Below are 18,873 nucleotides of genomic sequence, written 5' to 3'. Positions count from 1 at the left end.
CACCAAAAATACTCAGGTGGCTTAATCAACCACAGGATGACCACACATCAGCATCAGTGTTTTGCTTTAGATCTAGAAGCAAAGGATCTTGGAAGGCATCACTCAACTTTTAGCACGTAGAAACCCACGAGGTGGTTTGCTCTTTTTCATTGGGCTCATTCTTGAAGCAATGTGTTCAATTATAATTCTACAGCAAAATTCTAAGAAATTTGAGTAGTTGGAGAGAGATTAGAAATGAATCAAAACTCTCCTACCTTCCTGACGGGAATGTAAAATGATGCAGCCACTTTGAGAAATAGTCTCACAGTTCTTCAAAAAGTTAAACACAGAGTTAGCTTATCACCCAGCAAATCCACTCCTAGGAATAGACAAAAGAATTGAACATACATATCCATACAGAAATGTGCAGAAATGTTCATAGCAGCATTCTTCACACTAGTCAATGAATAAACCGGATAGCCAATGAATAAACAAAACATGGTATAGCCAAACGATGGAATATTATTTGGCCATAAAGAGGAAAGAAATACTGAGCATGTACAATATAAATTAACTTACCTTGAAGACATGCTAGTGAAAGAAACCGGATACAAACGCTGCATATTCTACAACTTCATTTGTATGAAATATCCAGAATTTGCAAATCCATGGAGACAGAAAGCGAATTAGAGATTGCTAGGGGCTGTGAGGAAGGGGGATGTGACTGCTAGTAGATATAGAATTCTGAATTCAGGAATTAGTGGTGATAATTGCACAATTCTGTGAATATAATAAAAGACCTGAATTGTATACTTTAAATGTTTTAAAATTGATTTTTAGAAAGGGAGGGAGAAAGGGAGGAAGGGAGAGCGAGAGCGAGAGCGAGAGCGAGAGCGAGAGCGAGAGCGAGAGAGAGAGAGAGAGAGAGAGAGAGAGAGAGAGAGAGAAAGACATTGGTTATCTTCCATATGTGCCTAGACTAGGAATCCAACCTGCAACCTAGGCATGTGCCCTGACTAGGTATGAATCCATGACCTCTGGTACATGGAACGATGCTCCACCCAACTGAGCCACAGTGGCCAGGGCCTGAATTATAGAATTTAAAAAGGTAAATGTTATGGTATGCAAATTATATTGCAATAAAGCTATTTTCTTTAAGTAAAAGAAGAAAATCAAGGGAACATGGGGAAGGAGAAATCTAGGCAGCAGAATCCCCAAAGAATGTTTTTTTAAAAAAAAGAAGAAAAAAAAGCAATTTTACTAAGGGCTGCCTTTTTAGGCATAATTATCTTTTGAATTTTTTTATTTAAAAAATGATGGCTAGCTGAGGAGAAAATTAGAAGACATAGACTATAAATACAGCCTGAGGGGTTTAGTTTAAACACAAGGTTTTTCTCACCAAGGGAAGTCAGAATAAGAGGTTTTTACATCTCTCTTTTTGGTGGAATTAAATAGTGCTTAAATAGGTTTTATAGGTTCAAGACCATTTGCCGGAGCCTTTCCTGAAAGGGCAGAGGGATGAATCCAATGACCTTTCATGGTCTTTGCTTTTCCTCTCACTCTCAGAACACTCAGACACTCAGCATTGGATATACCACATGGCCTCCAGGCACGTAGTCTCAGAGAAATAAAAGAAGAGACACTTCTGTGCCTTGAAGAGTTTTATTTGGTTTCTATATTCAGTCATAAACACACAGTTCTCTTGAGACTGTAAAAGTCTCCTCCTCTAAACACTTAACTTTTTATTTAAAAAAAGTACACACACACATTAAAAAAAACAAAACACAAAAATACAACTTGAAGCTTCCCTTCTAGCTTATTATTTCAGTTGTTTGTATAAAGAAAGTAAATTCAGGTTATGTATAGCTACCTCTATACTTGTTATTTATATGAATATATAGAATGTACCTGGCCTGGTAAATAGTTTTAAACCTCTATAAGCCTTTGAACTCAGTTTTATTTTAAAAATAAAATATAATCCTCAACATTTTCTCAGGATGGAACCAGGTCTTCTCAGCCCTCCCATGGCTTGCCCATACTCCTTGCTTTAGGCAAAAACAAGTACCTGCCTTTGGTCCACTCAGCATAATCTTCTTCACTCTCTACCTGGGACCCAGATGTCCATGGAAATAAAATAATGTGAGGGGCACGATTAAAGCAAGGAAGTCTCTCTCTTCTTGGCCCTGTCACCAGATTCAGGTCCGACCTTTCCTAGTCTTTAGTCTCTAATCAGGTCAGATAGTGCTTCATTTTATGGCCAAGTTCATGTCAGCATCGATGCTCTTGGTTTCATCATCCCACATTTTTCAACATTCATTCAGGGAGTAAACACAGAAATTGAAACCTCTGTATTCTGGGTTAGTAATATTAGTCTCCATTTCCAATATGCTCAAATATCTTAACCCAACAGCATGTTGACTGAGCTGTGGTCTTAGGACCAGATGTCACTAAAACTTGATTATTTGCTGAGAACATTGACGATAGAGAGTTCCTTGCCAAGACACGAAGCAGTTCTCCTCCTCCGTAGGGGGTCCTGCTCCCGCCCTGCTAAGCCAGGGCATGGTCAAACTGCCCTTTCTCCAGGCCTTCCAGTCCGTCAGCCCAGGTCGAGGTTGGCATGCTCCGATACGGGTCCAGAAGAATCCGGAAGCACCTGACGATGAGGACGCCCAAGAAAATAAACAGCAGAATCACAAAAGCAAATGTGGTTTTCTGCTCCAGAGACATGCTAGCATCTGACAACGTGTTCCCGAAGGGCACTGGGGGCGAAGGGGCAGGCTGCCCTCCATCCATGGTCCAGGGAAACCCGAGTGCAGGATCGCCCAGCGTCCTCTCCTTCCATCGTCAGTCTGCGGAGAGCATGGTGTTTGCACCTGGGAGAGGCTGAGTTCTCTGCAGGAAAAAAAGAAAGAGGGGGAAAAGGAAATAGATAACAAATTATTTCTAGGCCCTAGGCGCTAGCCTCTGTCCTCAACTTTATTGCTAAGTAAGTGTGGGACCTTGGAGAGGTCGCCAAACTGTGAGGATGGAAGAAGTGCCTGTGTGTCTCCAGTTGCTATAATGAGGATGAATGCCTCTGAAAAGCACACAGAGAAGAACAGCAAAGTGTTGCTTCACTGAGGACATGACTAAGAGCTGCGGTGCTTCTTCGCTTTCCCTTGCCTGAGCCAAGAGAGAAAGAAGGCACCTCACACTTCCAACCCATCACGCTCCTGCTGCTGCTTTTTCTCTGCAGAAAGCCCAGGCCAGGCTCAGTACCCGACCCTGGAAAGCACTCAGAGAACTGAGCTAGGAAAAAGGAATTGATTGACTCCATTATTGTTAAAGCTTACAGTGGCTTCCTACTGTGCAAGACCATTAGGTGGAGAGAAGAGAGTAGGACATTTTACTGGTGGGGAGTAAAATTAAGGATTATGGGTATTACTGTTCATCTTGCAAGACAAATTGAAGTGTACACAAGGACTGCAAAAGCTCCAGATATTGAACTCAATCTATTTAACTCAAATTGTGTAAAGAAGAGCATCTCTATTACACACTACTCTGTAGAAAAATCATATGATGCATTGATTTATAAATCTGTCTATTGGAAAAATTGCATAGCAGAGTAGTCAGGTATGAAAATTAACATGGATTCAAAAAATTATGCTCAATGAAAAGAAGCAACTAAATAGAACTAGAAATGATGACCTAAGGCATTAATGCGATATTTCTTTAGCTAACTTATAATCATTACATTGAAGTATGGCAGTAGTTATCACGGCAGTTTGCATGACTGTTGACACTTCAGAGTTAATAAAAATCACAGTTTTAAAAGCCAGCTTATAAAGGGAATGACAAGCAGTACGTGGGAGGAGTTACCAGTTTGGGGGGAAAGACTATTTTGCAGTTCCATGACTGAATTTTTTTTTTTTTTTTAATTCAGACCGAAATAGTTACAATGGATTCACTTATGCTTCATTTTTAGTTTGAAGTAAGACTGGGATAAAATTTGACTGTATTTTTAAAAAATAAGCTCCTTAGGACTATCGAGGATGTTCATGGGTTGGGCTTGGTTTTGGTTTGCTTGGATGCTAATCGCTAGGTAACTGAGGCTGTGGGGAGGGGGCAGGAAATGTGGCCAGCGCCTCCCAGACAGCTCCCCTTACTGCTTCTGCCTGGGCCACCTGTCCTCTCCCCCAGTGCCCAGGCTGGACTTACTCAGACTTACTCCCAGGGCTGGGTCGAGAGAAAGCCATGTCGTGGCAGAAGAATAGATGTCCTAGCTACGTTCCCTCTCGCCTTTCCATGTCCTTCTGGGGATCCTTGTACCTCCATCCCTGCCCTCCCGCCCACTTACTAGGACCTAGTCTAGGTCCGTTTTCCCAAATGAGGGCAGAGACCTTCTTTGTCTATTCTCAATACAGGTATGCATTTTCAGAAAATCCTTATGAGAACACTCCATAAATAAAAAAGGAAATATAGGGGGAAAAAATAAAGATCATTCACTGTGCACATCAGGGGTTGGGAACTTGTTTCCTGTCAAAGGCCATTTGGATATTTATATAATTCACGGGCCATACAGAATTATTAACTTAAAAATTAACTTGTTGCATTTGGTCAAACATTTAATTAATTCACCCCTAACTCCTTGGCAGGGCCAGACCAAATGATTTCATGGGCCTTATACGGCCTGCTGGCTGGATGTTCCCCACCCCCGGATAAATGTACAAAATATATTCCCAGATTTGTGGAATTCAAAGTAAAGAATGGGGCATAGGGCCTTCTGGGCCTGTGATAATTACTCCCGATCCATGGGCTGGCTGACAAGGATAGTGATACCTTGTGCAGCCCCTCCCTTCCCACCCCTCACCTCCACCTGTTAAGAGCCATGTTGACACCCAGGTGCAGTTTTCCCCAAGCGTTGTCCTTAGTACAAGGCAAATGCTAAATTCTTTTCTCCTATTGCAACATCTCATACTTCCCAGGCTTCTCCCACAATTCCGGTTTTAGAGCTGATGCGCTATTCACTTGGGGGCTTCGGTGATGGACCACCATCCCAGGAAGCACCAGCAAATAACCTCGTCATCTGATTCTGATGGGAATGATTTAAAAAATCAGTTTTAATTTGCAGTTTTACCACCTTATTCTGATTGAAAGGCTGATGCAAGGATATGCTTAACTCTCTTCGCAGCCAGACTATGTGTCCTGACGATTCCATCATTCTTTATACATTACAAGTCTCTTCCCTTCCAGGAAACTGCGGCGCCCAAGTTCCTTTTAAAATTACTTCATTCGGTCAAACCACTAAAGGGTATTGGATTGTAATAGTTTACCAAGGAAAGTGACACATTAGCACAGTAGGGATTTGTCTGTGAAAACCTGAAGGATAGGGAAATGGGTGACAGAAAGGGGATGGAAGATCTTGCTGGGAGTGGAGCTGCTGGAGAGGGCTGGGGGGGAGCGGGTGGCCCAGCTGCAGAGCCCCGGGGAGGATGGAGATGACGGGTACAGATGGGAAAATAGGAAACGGTTTAAAGGGATTTAAGGACACAGAGATCCGGAAAGAAATGCCAGCTATTTCATAGTGTTGCCCAGGTCTGATTGAAATCCTTTGGAAGAGGCTGTTTTTCTTTCCAAAATCCCCAAACCAGCTAATCAATAATGTACAAGTATGGAAAGTTCAGCAGCATGTTTTAAGTTAAAGGAAACATCATCAGATATAATAAGATGCACAGAAAGAATTACATGTAGTCACAATACAAAAACATTTTTTTTTTTTTTTAAAAACGTGCACTTTAAAAAACGTCCATCTTGGACTAAAATGTCCCTTTTCGGTACAAATGGTTCTTAGGAAATGTTCACAATTGCTTTTTGCGGAATACTGAAATCTCCTTTTAGATAAATAGTGGAATCTGGGCGAGTAAATTACTGCCGAAGATTCTGACGCAGCCTTCCTGTGTTAATAATAACAAAGGCAGTTATTTCGGGATAAGCAGGAGCGGTTACTTGCAGCAGCACTTTAATCCTGACTGGCTTCCCCCTCCCTCAGTGCCTCCGTGTCTTCCCTTTGCTAATCCGTCTGTGTGTGCTCGGGAAATAATGTCTAGTTTTAATATGGGGCCAAGGAAACCTTAATTAAAACATGCCATTAAAAAAAAACCTATAATATATCTCTTTTCTCAAGCCAGGCTTCCCGGACCCTGATATTCACAAAGTGTAAAATACCTTCAATTACTTACGGAGACCCTTGTGAGCCGTCCACTTAGCCGCAGCTGTTCTCTCCATTACCCACGCACTTCAGGGTGATTTGCAAAGAGGCTCTCTCCTTCCCATCCTTCTCCATCCCCACATCAGGATTCATCTTTCTGTGCTCGGATCTTACCTCTCCTCCCTTCCGAAAGCCTCTGTCCTCCAATGGCCAAGACCCTAATTCACCCATTATAACCCCCTTTTGGACCTGATACCCCTGTTTTTTGGATCACAAATCAGGTCACATTCTGATTCTAAGATATTAATTTATTTTCACAATAAAAAAAAGGAGCCAACATCAAATCACATTGGCTTTGAGTGAAATGACCAATGTGTTGATAAGAACAAACCGACATGTAATTGAATCTGCAGACACCTGGGGAGAGAGCCTCGGTGGCCTGCCCTGCAGCTTCTCCAGCACCTGCTGGGGCTGGAGCCCCTCCGTTTCCCACCTTCGAGGTGAGCTTCCAGTCGAGATGCTCTCCTCCTTGCCTCTTCCCACCTGCGGTCTCTCCTCTCTCCCTGGGGCCACCCCAAACACCACCTCCTCAGTGGAACCCACATCTGGCCCTTGACCTCCAGGAGCACTTCACCCGCGTCTCTGCGGCAGCACCTGCTACAGGACAAGTCTCCCCGGGGTTCACCTCCTTCCCCTTCGTCAAAAGCAGGCCCTTGAGGAACCCTTGCTGCTCTGGGGTCTCTGCCTCTTTCAGTAAAGGCTGACTCAAATCTCTAGCCCCGGACAGCCCAGGGAACTGGATTCAAACTTCAGGGTCCGGCTGGCACAGACAGGGGGTAAAAGTAAGATGTCAGAGGTTGTTTCCAAGAATCACAGGTAGTCTGAGCCACAATGGCACTTTCATAGTCACAGATCTCATGATTTGAAAAGCAGTTGTTCGGCCCTTTAAATTGTCCTTGGCCTCAGTGTTGATCGGTGGGGTCTGGAATATAGAAATCGACTGGAGATAAGCCGTTTCCCTCTATGTAAGGGGTCAGCCCTTTCCACCCTGCTCTGCTTCTCTGGTCTGGAAGGGCAGCCATTTTAAAACATCTCCAGCGCAAATGTCTAACATGGAAACTATAAATGTCAACATGTACCTTCTCCAGCTTGGGTCCTTCCTTCGGCCATTTCATTTCATTAGCATCTCAAGAAACAATCTCACAGTAAGGAGACATACGTTATCTGAAGAAAACATATCCTTAAAGCAGTGACATGTTTCTTTTCATTTTTGAAGTGACAGCAGTAGAATCGTTGAGTGCGTTTGGCAGACACACTGGCATTTCATTCCGCCATCTCACGTTTGTGGTCATCGGCCTGAGTGCCAGCCCTCCTGCAGTCGGTTGCAATAATAGTTGCGGCAGATGCAACGCATGTGCAGTCCTGCCTGGTATAGTGAGTGATCCATAAACAGGGGAAGACAAATGATTGTAGTCTCTTTAGACCATTATTGTGCAAAATAAGATTTATTTCTGACTTCTGTTATGCAAGTAAGTAAGCACACAAAGCAAGAGAGATTCTAAGTCAGTTGCCCCACATAAAAAGAAACATCCGTTACCAAAAGAGCAGCATCGGCCTAAGGTTGCTGGTTTGCAAGTTTCTCTGTGGCACGTTGGAGCAAATAGAAAGTCGTCATCTCTCGAGCCGCGAACTCTCTGGGCCGCTAACAGCATGCATTCAAGTACTCCTCAACCACATAATTGCTGTTCCTGATTTTTTTTTAAAACTTCTAGGCCAGAAACCTAGTTATGTGACTTGACATGTTTTCAAAAGTAGGTGTAAAAACAGTCCGCCCATTGAGCAAGAGCACTCGCAGGCTTGTCCGGTTTACTCTCCCATGTGACAGACAGGACGCTTTGTCCTGCAAAGACACCCTGGGTGCCTCAGTTATGTTTACCCAGCCGAGGAGTGAGCCCTGCCTTGGGCTGCTGCAGGCAGGGAACTGACTAGGTGAGCAGGACTAAATTTGCAACAACTGGCAGAGACAGCCTTACTCAAAATGCAGCATTATTCCGCCACGGCTCTGAAGCTCACTGTTGAAATGTTAACATTTCGGTGATGAAAATAATACATGTCCTGAGACTGATGCTCAATAGAGTTGTTCTCTACGTTCAGAGCTAAAAGAAGCCTCGGCTGCATTGCCGTTTACATAACTGGCGCCTCAGGAGGTCCACCCCCTCCATTCCCCGCCACAAGACATGTGAACATCCCAGGCAAGGCTATTGTGCCTCTTTCCCCACAGTTGTGAGCTCTCCACAAAATCCACCTCATCATCATCTAAGGCGATCAAATCACTTCGAAGCAAATGAATCTTGTGGACACCTATGACTCCGGCAGCAATTCTGTGTGTGAGCCCTGTGAATAGTAACTTGCCTTCCAGGAGATGCATACAAATGTTTCCTATACATTCATGCAATGTGTGGCCCTCTTGGTGACCAGCCAAGAACTTCCGGGAAAGATTTCCTGCCTCTTTCCAGGTACTTCGTGCATTTTTTTTTTTTTTACACATAAATACAGGGCAACTTCCCTATTCCTCTTTTTCCAAATACAGCTCCCCTGTTCCATTACAATAGCCCTGGTGCTTTAGAATTCACAGGACGGCTAAGAGTGAACGTTAGTTTACACACTCCGATCACAGACCCCAGGCTACTAGGAAGCCCGCAAACGGTGCCTTGAAAGGCATGTGACTGTGGTCAGCTACAAATGTCAACAGGCAGTTTGGGAACTGTTGGCAGCCCCTGCTGCTGCAGGGGAGGTCTAGTCCCTCCGGCCCGCCGGCCAGGCGCCTCTGCAAAGTCAGCCCGCAGGCAGGTCGGCTTGGGTTTGGGAGTGGACCCTGCCAGCTCTGAGTCCGCAGGAGACCTTTCTCTTCAGCCTGAGCCCCAACCTCAGCTTTCCTTCTTCTCTATCTTCCTCTTCTTCCTACCATCTGCTTGAAGAGTCTTAAAGGGACAGAAGGGCAAGCCGGCAGCCTCGCTGAGAACATCAGGAAAATACCACCTAGCCTCGGTCAGTAACCGGGGGTAGCAAAGGGCACCCTTAGCAAACTGGAACTTTTAACTTCAAGCCACACACATGACTAGGCTACCCAGTTTTCCTTACGTGCTGACACTGGAAGGGCTGAGGCTGCTCCTCACCCGGGGACCCCAGGGACAGTCAGCACTGCCATTACGAGTTGTTGAGTTGCAAACCTTTGTAAACAAATTAAAACATCCCCATGACATTTTGGAAGACAGGATATTTTAGGTAAAGGAGGGGAAAATACTGCCGTGGCCAAATAGCTTTCAAGAATAATTTACTGCAGCTTAACCAAGAAATAAGTCTATTTTACTGCTCCGTTACCCAGTGTCAGTAACATTATAAACTTAAAGCATGCTTTAAAAATAAAGGCATCGTTACATTTCGCCGCCGCCCCCACATTAACTTCACCTCGCAGCTGTTTAATTACACTTTATCTGACAGCGAGCTCTGAATTCAGAACTGAGATCCAAAAGGCATCGATGCAATTCTTGCCCATGCACAAAGTTAGAGAGAAGCGTTTAACTAGCCTGTCACAGACACAGTTTGGGTCAGGTACCTGAGTCTGGCTGAGCAAACACTCGGTCCATTTCCTGGTGGAACAGTTACAGGTAGTTACAAGCTTCTTTAGTTTCCATTCTCCCCGACCCGGCTGTGTGAAAGCAGGAGACAGTGGGAGCCGCACGCAGCTGGCGGCACACCCCAGATCTACCGCGGTTGTTTCAGGCTTAGAAACTTCCCATTCAAAGCCTCGAGTTAAAGGAGCATCGTCTTTCTGAGTGAGGCGTCATTAGCGGCCACCACGGCTGCTCCTCGGAGGCGAGCCATGATTTCAGTTCTGCCTCAGCAACTCCTCCGAGGATTCTGCTTCAGTGAGTAGAGGCAGTATCCTAGCAGTGTGTCTGAAATCATCCCCAAGAAAGCATTAACATTCAGAAGGAGTGCAGGGGTGGAGGGGGAGCATCACAGGGCATTCCCATCCCTTTTTCAAAATCAAAGCCATAAATCTACCAGGGTCCTGCTCTTCCCTATTGATTGTGGACACTCTCCCTTTTTGGGGATGTCAGTGAGCAAGCACCTTGCAGCCACCAGCCTCCATATTGATTATGGTTTACTGGTATGACCTTCAGGCCAACTTAATTAATGGGAAGACTTCTAGGGAAGGGCACAACTTAGCATTTGGGAGATGGGAAAAAAAAAAGTCTCCTTTTCCTAAAAGAAACAAAACTGACCTTTCAGAAAAAGCAGCAATTATGGGAAGCAACAAGAACAACTTAAAAAGAACAAAATCATATTTTCACCACCTGTTTATAAATTTGCCAGGCTGCAGGGTGCCTGTCCAGTGTCTCCTTGGGTCAACCTGCATAATTGTGACCTTGGCAGGTCCCCCACCCCACACAGGCCGTCTGAGACCACTCGGTGAATAAAGATAGACCTTTGTTGAGAGAAAGTTGTTCCATTTCTGCAGATAGTAGTTACATGCTGCAATACTTAAACTATTTTCCTTGGATAGAGTACCTAAGTAAATTTAGGAAATGTTTTAGGATAAAACTTATCTTTTTATAAAAAGTGGTCCCCCTAGAAAGAATTCAGCATAATCCTTAAGTTGGAACATCCTTGTTTTTTGGCAACTCACCACTTTCTTTGTTGAGGTGGAAGTGTGGTTCGCGACAACACCCACCCACCAAATGAGGGGGTACATGATACTTAAAGCTAACTCTGTGCCTGTGGCTCTGCTGCCTCTTCAGCTGGTGCGAGTGAAGCCATTACCCAACAGCCTTCGGGGACTGGGACACAGCTCATTTTCTAAGAGGAAACCCCCCTGTGCTGGCAACAGAAAACAGTCCTAGACAGACCTCAAACCCAAGGAAATTCAAATACTGAATGTTAGGCTTTAAAGTCAGAATCTAATGCTTGACATTAGACCCTAACCTCAAAAGGACATGAAGGTCTTTTCCACGTTTATGTTTTCTGGATATATATATATATATATATATATATATTTCAGAGAGGAAGGGAGAGGGAGAGAGAGTTAGAAACATCAATGATGAGAATCATTGATTAGCTGCCTCCTGCACGTCCCACACTGGGGATTGAGCTGCAAGCTGGGCATGCGCTCTGACTGGGAAGTAAACTACAATATACCTCCTGGTTCATAAGTCAATGCTCAACCACTGAGCCACACCCACTGGTCTGTTTTCTGGATTTTTAACTGAGTTTCCTTTCCAATTAGTTTTTCTTACTGAATTTTCACACACACACACACACTCACTCACACTACAGTGGGACAAATAAAGCCGACAGAGCAGTATCATTTAATACTAACTGGCATCCTCTGTGCTTCTCGGCAGATGGTGCTGGTAGGTGGAAGACCTTGTCTCGGTAATGCCAACAGAGTGCGGTTCAGGGAACATTCTGACCCCACTCTCGCTTAGTCACTGATCATTCCACATGGCCAAAAAGTACTCTAGTTAGGAACAACTGACCCTGCCCAGGAGGCCTCCTCAGATACTGTTTTCAGAGAGGTGGAAGGGAACACGAGAGGGCTGTGGCTGTCCTCTAGCTTCTCTGCAGGCTGAAACCATCCCAGAGAGATGAGTGCTTGGCCTATTTTTAAACTCTCCAGAGAAGTAGGCTCCACAACCCCCTCTGACAACTTCTGTTTAAACTAACTTCTCCATTGCTTACTTAGTCTAAATAAACCTATTTTCATTTTATTCTACCCTCGCTGCAAAACCCCCACAGTCATTCACCCCCACAAAATCTTGTTAGAATGCTCTTCCCCAAAGGAAACTGAACCAGGCAAACCAAAAAGCCTTGGGCAAAGATCTGCTGATACCAAGATGTACAGCTGAGTTTGGACATTTCTTTTATAAAATAATTGTAATTGGATTATTGGAATCAGCCCTTCCCCCATGGAATTACATTACGTGAATCATCATGAATTCTGAAACAATGACTAAGGATTTGGGAAAGACTAGTTCTTTGACTATTTCATAGTAGCTCCTATTTCTTTAGTCTTTAATAATCTTTAGTGAATTCTTCCTTAAATTTTTGCCCTCTGGCCCAGTTTTTAAATGGAGAGCCTAGACTGCTACACAGAGCTGTATAAAGCTCAGACTAACGTGGAATTGTGATGAAATGGGATGATCTCACAGGTTATACCTGTTATGCTTCTCTTACCCATTCTGATCTCGTGTTATTCCTGTGTGTTAATTCAGTCTTTCTTTTTAACCACACAGCATCATGACTTCAGCTAGTTAGAAATCTATTTTAGGAATTTTCCCTACATTCTAATTTCAAGTCTCACCTGTCATGTGCTTTAGGTTACAGTTCTTTCCTAAATGTCCTACACTGCACTTTTCCATGAAGAAATAGACAATGAATATGAAAAAGGCTTCATGAGTCACCCAGATTTATGCCATTACAGGCAGTGTTATTATTATCATCAGCATTGTCTTTCTTTCTGACTCTGCGCAATTCTCAAAATAAAATTGAATCCATTATTGGTATAATCTTCAAAATGCAATTATGATTTCATTTTCATCATTACATTCTTTGTAAAAATCTTTTCTTCCTTTGTGTAGATTTTTTCTTTCAGATATTCAAGAAACATTAAGTTCATTCACTTAAGTGTCAGTTATGTTCTATGTTAGGCATTGCAAAGAATAATTGTTCAGGTTGTGCAATTCCAGAAGGCTCCCTGGTAAGGGCCCAGTGGCACTCAACTTCCAGCAGTGGTTGCTAAGCTTCTTGATTAGCCCACCCCCACTGCTTTCCACTTCCTTACCTCCTTTTACTGCTCACCAGCAGACAGCTGAATTGTCCTCAACTCTCAGGGTCAACTGTGGCTTCCAATTGTCTCAAGCTAAAAAGGAAAAGCCCTTCAGCATTTATCTTCCTTGCTCTTTGTGGAAGCATTGGACATGGCTGACTACTCTTTTCAAGGAATGTCCAGTGAAAGAATACGCTGGGTTATGCCTATATGCATATAAGTTCTTTGGTTAATCCTCCCCCCTTTCCTCTGAGGATTACTGTGATAGTCTTGATTATATTAATAATGTTTTCTGCATAATTTCAATGAATTGACACATTAATAAAAGTAGTGTTCCTATCTGAAGAAGAAGGAGGAGACGACTACACTGGGAAGGTGGAATGGCAGGACCTGATACCTCAGCCCTTAGACTCCTCTCCCTTGTGTCCCCTTGTGCCTTCTCCCTTCATAGTCTCTCGTTTGCCTTCCAAGGTGAAAGCCAAGTGTAATTTGTGTAACCAGCAGTCAATGTGAAGTTGAGGGTAAGATATTCCTTAATGACTCCACCTCTTTCTTTTAATTCATAAAAAAGAAGCGAAAGTCAGTTTATGTACAATGTTTTTATTTTTCTGTCTTCCTGGTTGTTTAAAAAAATATCATGTAATTTACAGGGTTGTGTTTTTTTTTCATCAAGATTAGTTCAGTTTCCAATATCCCTTTGACTTGCCAGGTCTAAGTATGAGCATATTTATCCACTTAGCTTTCTTCACAGGCCAGTGGGCCTGTGGGGGAAACAGCAGGCCACAGTGGGGATGGTTTAATAATGGTCACACCAAGCCTATACATAAGAATCTATATTCAAACATTATTAAAACCAAGCCACCAGGTAAAGTCCAACTGCAAATTGGAAGCCTTCTGGTTTGGTCTTTTCTGGAATGTATTTCTATGACATGTTGAATGCTCAATTAGTAGCTGATGAATCTGGACAGAGAAGTATGCGAAATGAAAATGAGGAGAAAACAATGCTGCAACTCAGTGGAAATGTATCCGAAACAAAGAAAAAACTGATAGGATGTAATACTTGTGAGGATTACAGGTTGCCCTACAAATTAACGAGTTTGTTCATTCCTTTCTTCTTAAGTCAAACATCAGAAAGCCATAGGGGGGGAATGCATTGTGCTCAGGAGGAAGCCAATGTCCACTCCTAAGAAGGAGCAACTTCTCAAAATGTCCCACAGTCGTTCTATTTAGAATCGGCGTCTGCAAAATTTTAGTTGTTAATTCTAATTGTAGTTTGAAAGGATAAGAGCATCACTGTGAATTATTCACTGTTCCGAGGAAATTCATACTGAAGTTAACAGCCTAGTGGGTAAATTTATTCTTTTTAAATGACTGGTATAGTAACAACAATTTTTTAAAGTGACTTTGAAATACTTAATGCCTTTAAAATGTCATGGAAAGTGCCAATTAAGGTTTTATACAAATCCTTCCAAATTTTTATGCTGTCATCTTGGCACCATTCTTTCTGTTCAATGGCTGCATTTTAGAAGAGAAACTGTACTGTGTAGACAGAGGATTAAGCAGCTTACAATATTAAGATGATTTAGAAAATGAAATAGCATGTACCCAAGAATTACTGACCCTTTTATAGCTGACAGAATTCTGGAAGCTAAAAATCTTGCCACAGAAAAATCAATCTGAAAACAACCACAGGACAAAACTAATCGTATGGAGCTGTTTAAAACAAATACTTGTTTAAAAAATTGTGGAAAACCAATCTTCATTTATGATATTTAAGCTTGTGGATAAGGTGGGAAAGAGGCTGTGGAATGGTCATAACAAAAGTTATGATATATGATCATTGAATGGTTGCTCCAGCTGCCTCAATGCTATATCTTATGAATGATGCAATCAAGTTGCTGCTTAAAATTTATTTTAAATTTATAAATATTTCAACGAGATCAATCAGAAGTTCTAGTAATATAGCACATGATTTTAAAAAGGCAGACTTAAGGGTACATCTTTCTCTTCCAATCTGTGTTCAAAACTGAAAGGGGTGGCCTCCCATCTACAATTTTGCCTTTAAATATATATATTTTATATTTATATATAATAACATCATCTATATTTCTGTTATATGTAAAAGGTCCAATGCAAAAAAATTCGTGCATGGGGGAATTGTTCCTTAGCCCAATCTCGGACATCCCTTTCACAATCCAGGACTGCTGGCTCTCAATCTCTTGCCTGCCTGACAGCGTGATCACCCCCTAACCACTCCCCTGCCAGCCTGATCGATGCCTAAATGCTCCCCTGCCAGCCAAATTGCCCCTAACTGCTCTCCCCGCTGGCCTAGTTGCTCCTAACTGTCCTCCCCTGCTGACCTGGTTGCCCCCAACTGCCCTCCCATGCTAGCCTGGTCACCCCTAACTGCCCTTCCCTGTAGGCCTGGTCCCCCCCAACTGTCCTCCCCTGCAGGCCTGATTGCCCCCAACTGACCTCCCTTGCAGGCCTGGTCCCTCCCAGCTTCCCTTCCTTCCTGGCCTGATCACCACAACTGCCCTCCTCTACTGGCCATCTTGTGGCAGCCATCTTTGACCACATGGGGGTGGACATCTTTGTGTTGGAGTGATGGCCAATTTTCATATTACCTCTTCATTATATAGGATATTAAGTTACCTCAGGAGCTTGTTAAAGATGCATATTTGGCCCAGCTTATTTAATTCAGTAAGGCCAAGAATCTATATTTTGAATAAAAATCTATATGGTTAATAATGTAGGGTATATGAAATCTACACTTTGAAATGATTTAGGTATTTTAACTCTGTGAAGAAAGAGCCTTAAGCTTGCCTGATGGCATGGCTCAGTGGTTGAGCTTCAACCTATGAACCAAGAGGTCCTGGTTCAATTCCTGGTCGGGACACATGCCTGGGTTGTGGGCAAGATGCCCAGTATGGAACCTGTTGATATAGCTAAGTGGAGGCAGCAGTGAGTCTCTCTCATCAATGATGTTTTATTCTCTCTCTCACTCTATCTTCCTCTCTGAAATTAATAAAAATATTTTTTAAAGAGCCTTATGCTTAAATTTTGGGGTATCAGAGACCTCTTTGAAAAACTGGTGCAATCTATCGACCCATCATTAGAAATTGCATATACCCTGCTTTGAGAACAGCTACCTGGAATTCCTACTTAAAATTCATGCATCTTCTCTTCTTCCCTGCCTTTTGTCCTCCCCTTCTGACCTCGCATTAATGTTGTAGCAAACAAGGACCAGAATAAAAGCCCAGGGTGATAAGGATAATAGAGAACAAGAGGCAGAGAGAAACATGTCTATCCCTGGGAGAGGAAGGTGGATGGAGGAGTGCTGATAGTGATGCAGAGGTTAGAAGGCATGCAGAGGGGGCAACAGCTACTAAGGCAGTGACAGCTACAAGGGGGTGACTGTCTGCCAGGGAAGACTAAGGTCAGGATAAGAAGTAGGAAGAAGTGGGAGGCCTGGGGACAAATGACTGACCTGACTGCCTTTCAAGGTTGTACAACTAACCAGTTGGCCAGGAATCTGATGTAACAACTATTAGCAGGGGTGGTGGTGGTGAAGATTGCGCTAAAATTACCACTTCTGATAGCAGGAAGAGAAGAGAGAATGTCAGCACTGATGGAATGGACAAGAGATGGGGTCAAATTGTTAATAAGAAAATAACAAGAGAACTAAAAAGAGCAACTGTCAAAACTTTATTCTCCCTCGGGTTAGACCTGAGAGATGAGGTGCAGTGCACAGAGCTGCCACTTTTCATTAAAATCCCTTCCAAGCAATTTGATTGTTTAACCATGTGCATAATGCTTAACTGTGTGAAATTTCACTTTGTAAAAATTATCAGTGTAGTTAGTAAAAGTAAACGATTAAAAAATAAAGAAAATTGCAGTACACTGAGCTCCATAGAGACAGCGCTGGGGCAAGTGAGAGCCGGCCGGGCACTGGGTGACTATGCGCTCACTGAGGGAAAGGAATGAAACATGGGCAAAGGAGACCCTAAGCAGCTGAGAGGCAAAATGTCATTGTATGCTTTCTTTGTGCAAACTTGCCGGGAGGAACACAAGAAAAAGCATGCAGATGCTTCAGTCAGCTTCTCAGAGTTTTCTAAGAAGTGCTCAGAGAGGTGGAGGACCATTTCTGCTAAGGAGAAAGGAAAATTTGAAGACATGGCAAAGGCAGACAAGGCTCATTATGAGAGAGAAATGAAAACATATATTCCCCCTAAAGGGGAAACAAAAAAGAAATTCAAGGATCCCAATGCACCCAAGAGGCCTCCTTCGGCCTTTTTCTTGTTTTGTTCTGAGTATCACCCAAAAATCAAAGGAGAGCATTCCAGCCTGACCATTGGTGATGTTGCAAAGAAGCTGGGAGAAATGTAAAATGAAAATGCTGCAGATGACAAGCAGCCTTATGAAAAGAAGGTTGCTAAGCTGAAGGAGAAATATGAAAAGGATATTGCTGCATACCGGGCTAAAGGAAAGCCTGATACTGCCAAAAAGGAAGCTGTCAAGGCTGAAAAAGCAAGAAAAAAAAGAAAGAGGAAGAAGATGAGGAAGATGAGGAAGATGAAGAAGAAGGTGAGGAGAAAGATGAAGATGATGATGATGAATAAGTTGGTTCTAGCGCAGTTTTTTTTTTCTTGTCTATAAAGCATTTAACGCTCCCTGTATACAACTCACTCCTTTTAAAGAAAAAAATTGAAATGTAAGGCTGTGTAAGATTTGTTTTTCAACTGTACAGTGTCTTTGTTTGCGGTTAACACACTACCGAATGTGTCTTTAGATAGCTCTGTCCTGGTGGTATTTTCAAGAGCCACTAACCTTGCCTGTTACAGTATGGGGGTTGTAAATTGGCATGGAAATTTAAAGCAGGTCCTTGTTGGTGCACAGCACAAATTAGTTATCTTTGGGAATGGTAGTTTTTTCATCTTCAGTTGTTTCTGATGCAGCTTATATTAAATAATTGTTGTTCTGTTAACTGAATACCACTCTGTAATTTCAAAAAAGCTGCAGCTATTTTGTTGACATTCTAAATGCTTCTAAGTAAATTCAATTTTTTATTAGTAAGAAAGAAAGAAAAAGAAAGAAAGAAAGGAAGGAAGACAGAAAGAAAACCTTGCTTGAAATCCAGGAAAGGAGTCTCTTCTGATGACATCCTAGATACTACTAGGAAATGCCTGGTTAATTTTTTGAGAATAGAAACTTCCTCAAATACCCAGAATCCCCTCAAGGGCTGTGGTCTTTTCTATATGTAAGTAAAGCTAATCCTTCTCTGGACTCCTCAAATATCTTACCACACTTAAAATATGATTTTTTATAACTGCATATAGTGCAATAAAATCTAGACTATTGCCTTAGTGTTCCCACATTATGCAAACATCATCTATTATTTTATGTGTTTTATATTTATTCATTTTTTTAGTCCTCACCTGAAGATAGGCTTATTGATTTTTGAGAGAGAGAGAAGAAACATCAATGTGAGAGAAAAACATCAATCAGTTGCCTCCTTATGCACCCTGACATGGATTGAATCCATGATCTAGGTATATAACCCATGATGTTTTGGTATATGGGACCATTCTCCAACCAACTGAGCTACACAGGTCAGGCTATTTATTAATTTTTATAGCCAACTTCTATTTAATTATTTATTTATGAGTATGTACTTATACCCCATTACATTTCAGAAATGTTTGAAGAAAGTTATGAACTAGCAGGAGCAGAATATCATTTCTATTATGTATTCAATGAATTTTCCTTTTGCTAATTGATAAAAGGCTGGATGTACTTTTTGGTATTTGAAGAATAAACTCTTTTTAGAATGGTGGTTTAGCTGAAGCAGTAGATAACTTATTTAATCTAAAAA

At 42.4% G+C, this 18,873-nt stretch overlaps 1 protein-coding gene and 1 pseudogene across 4 annotated transcripts; one reads left to right on the top strand and one right to left on the bottom strand.

The window, feature by feature from the left end:
* Positions 1-1,916: 1,916 nt before the first annotated feature.
* CTXN3 (cortexin 3) lies at positions 1,917-10,132 on the bottom strand. 3 transcript variants are annotated; one of them, XM_084880634.1, is made up of 2 exons: positions 9,783-10,132; positions 1,917-2,871 (listed from the first exon to the last, which is right to left on the bottom strand). In XM_084880634.1, the coding sequence occupies exon 2, from the start codon at positions 2,770-2,772 to the stop codon at positions 2,527-2,529; it is 246 nt and encodes an 81-aa protein (XP_084736760.1). In that variant the 5' UTR covers positions 2,773-2,871; positions 9,783-10,132; the 3' UTR covers positions 1,917-2,526. The 3 variants fall into 3 exon arrangements, 2 of the variants coding, with proteins under 2 accessions (XP_084736760.1, XP_084736761.1); XM_084880635.1 differs by lacking the exon at positions 9,783-10,132 and adding an exon at positions 7,764-8,096; XR_014794767.1 differs by lacking the exon at positions 9,783-10,132 and adding an exon at positions 6,198-7,752 and having other exon boundaries at positions 2,774-2,871.
* Positions 10,133-16,947: 6,815 nt separating this feature from the next.
* Positions 16,948-17,620, top strand: LOC311620838 (high mobility group protein B1-like; annotated as a pseudogene). Its single transcript has one exon. The product of its transcript is annotated as a high mobility group protein B1-like (transcript).
* The last annotated feature ends 1,253 nt before the right edge of the window (positions 17,621-18,873 follow it).

The sequence above is a fragment of the Pipistrellus hanaki genome, assembly GCF_964339955.1.
Source record: "Pipistrellus hanaki genome assembly, chromosome: 4".
NCBI classification, from domain to species: Eukaryota; Metazoa; Chordata; class Mammalia; order Chiroptera; family Vespertilionidae; genus Pipistrellus; species Pipistrellus hanaki.
The sequence above is the reverse complement of the archived record's forward strand: the minus strand, read 5'-3'. Positions and strand labels throughout refer to the sequence as shown.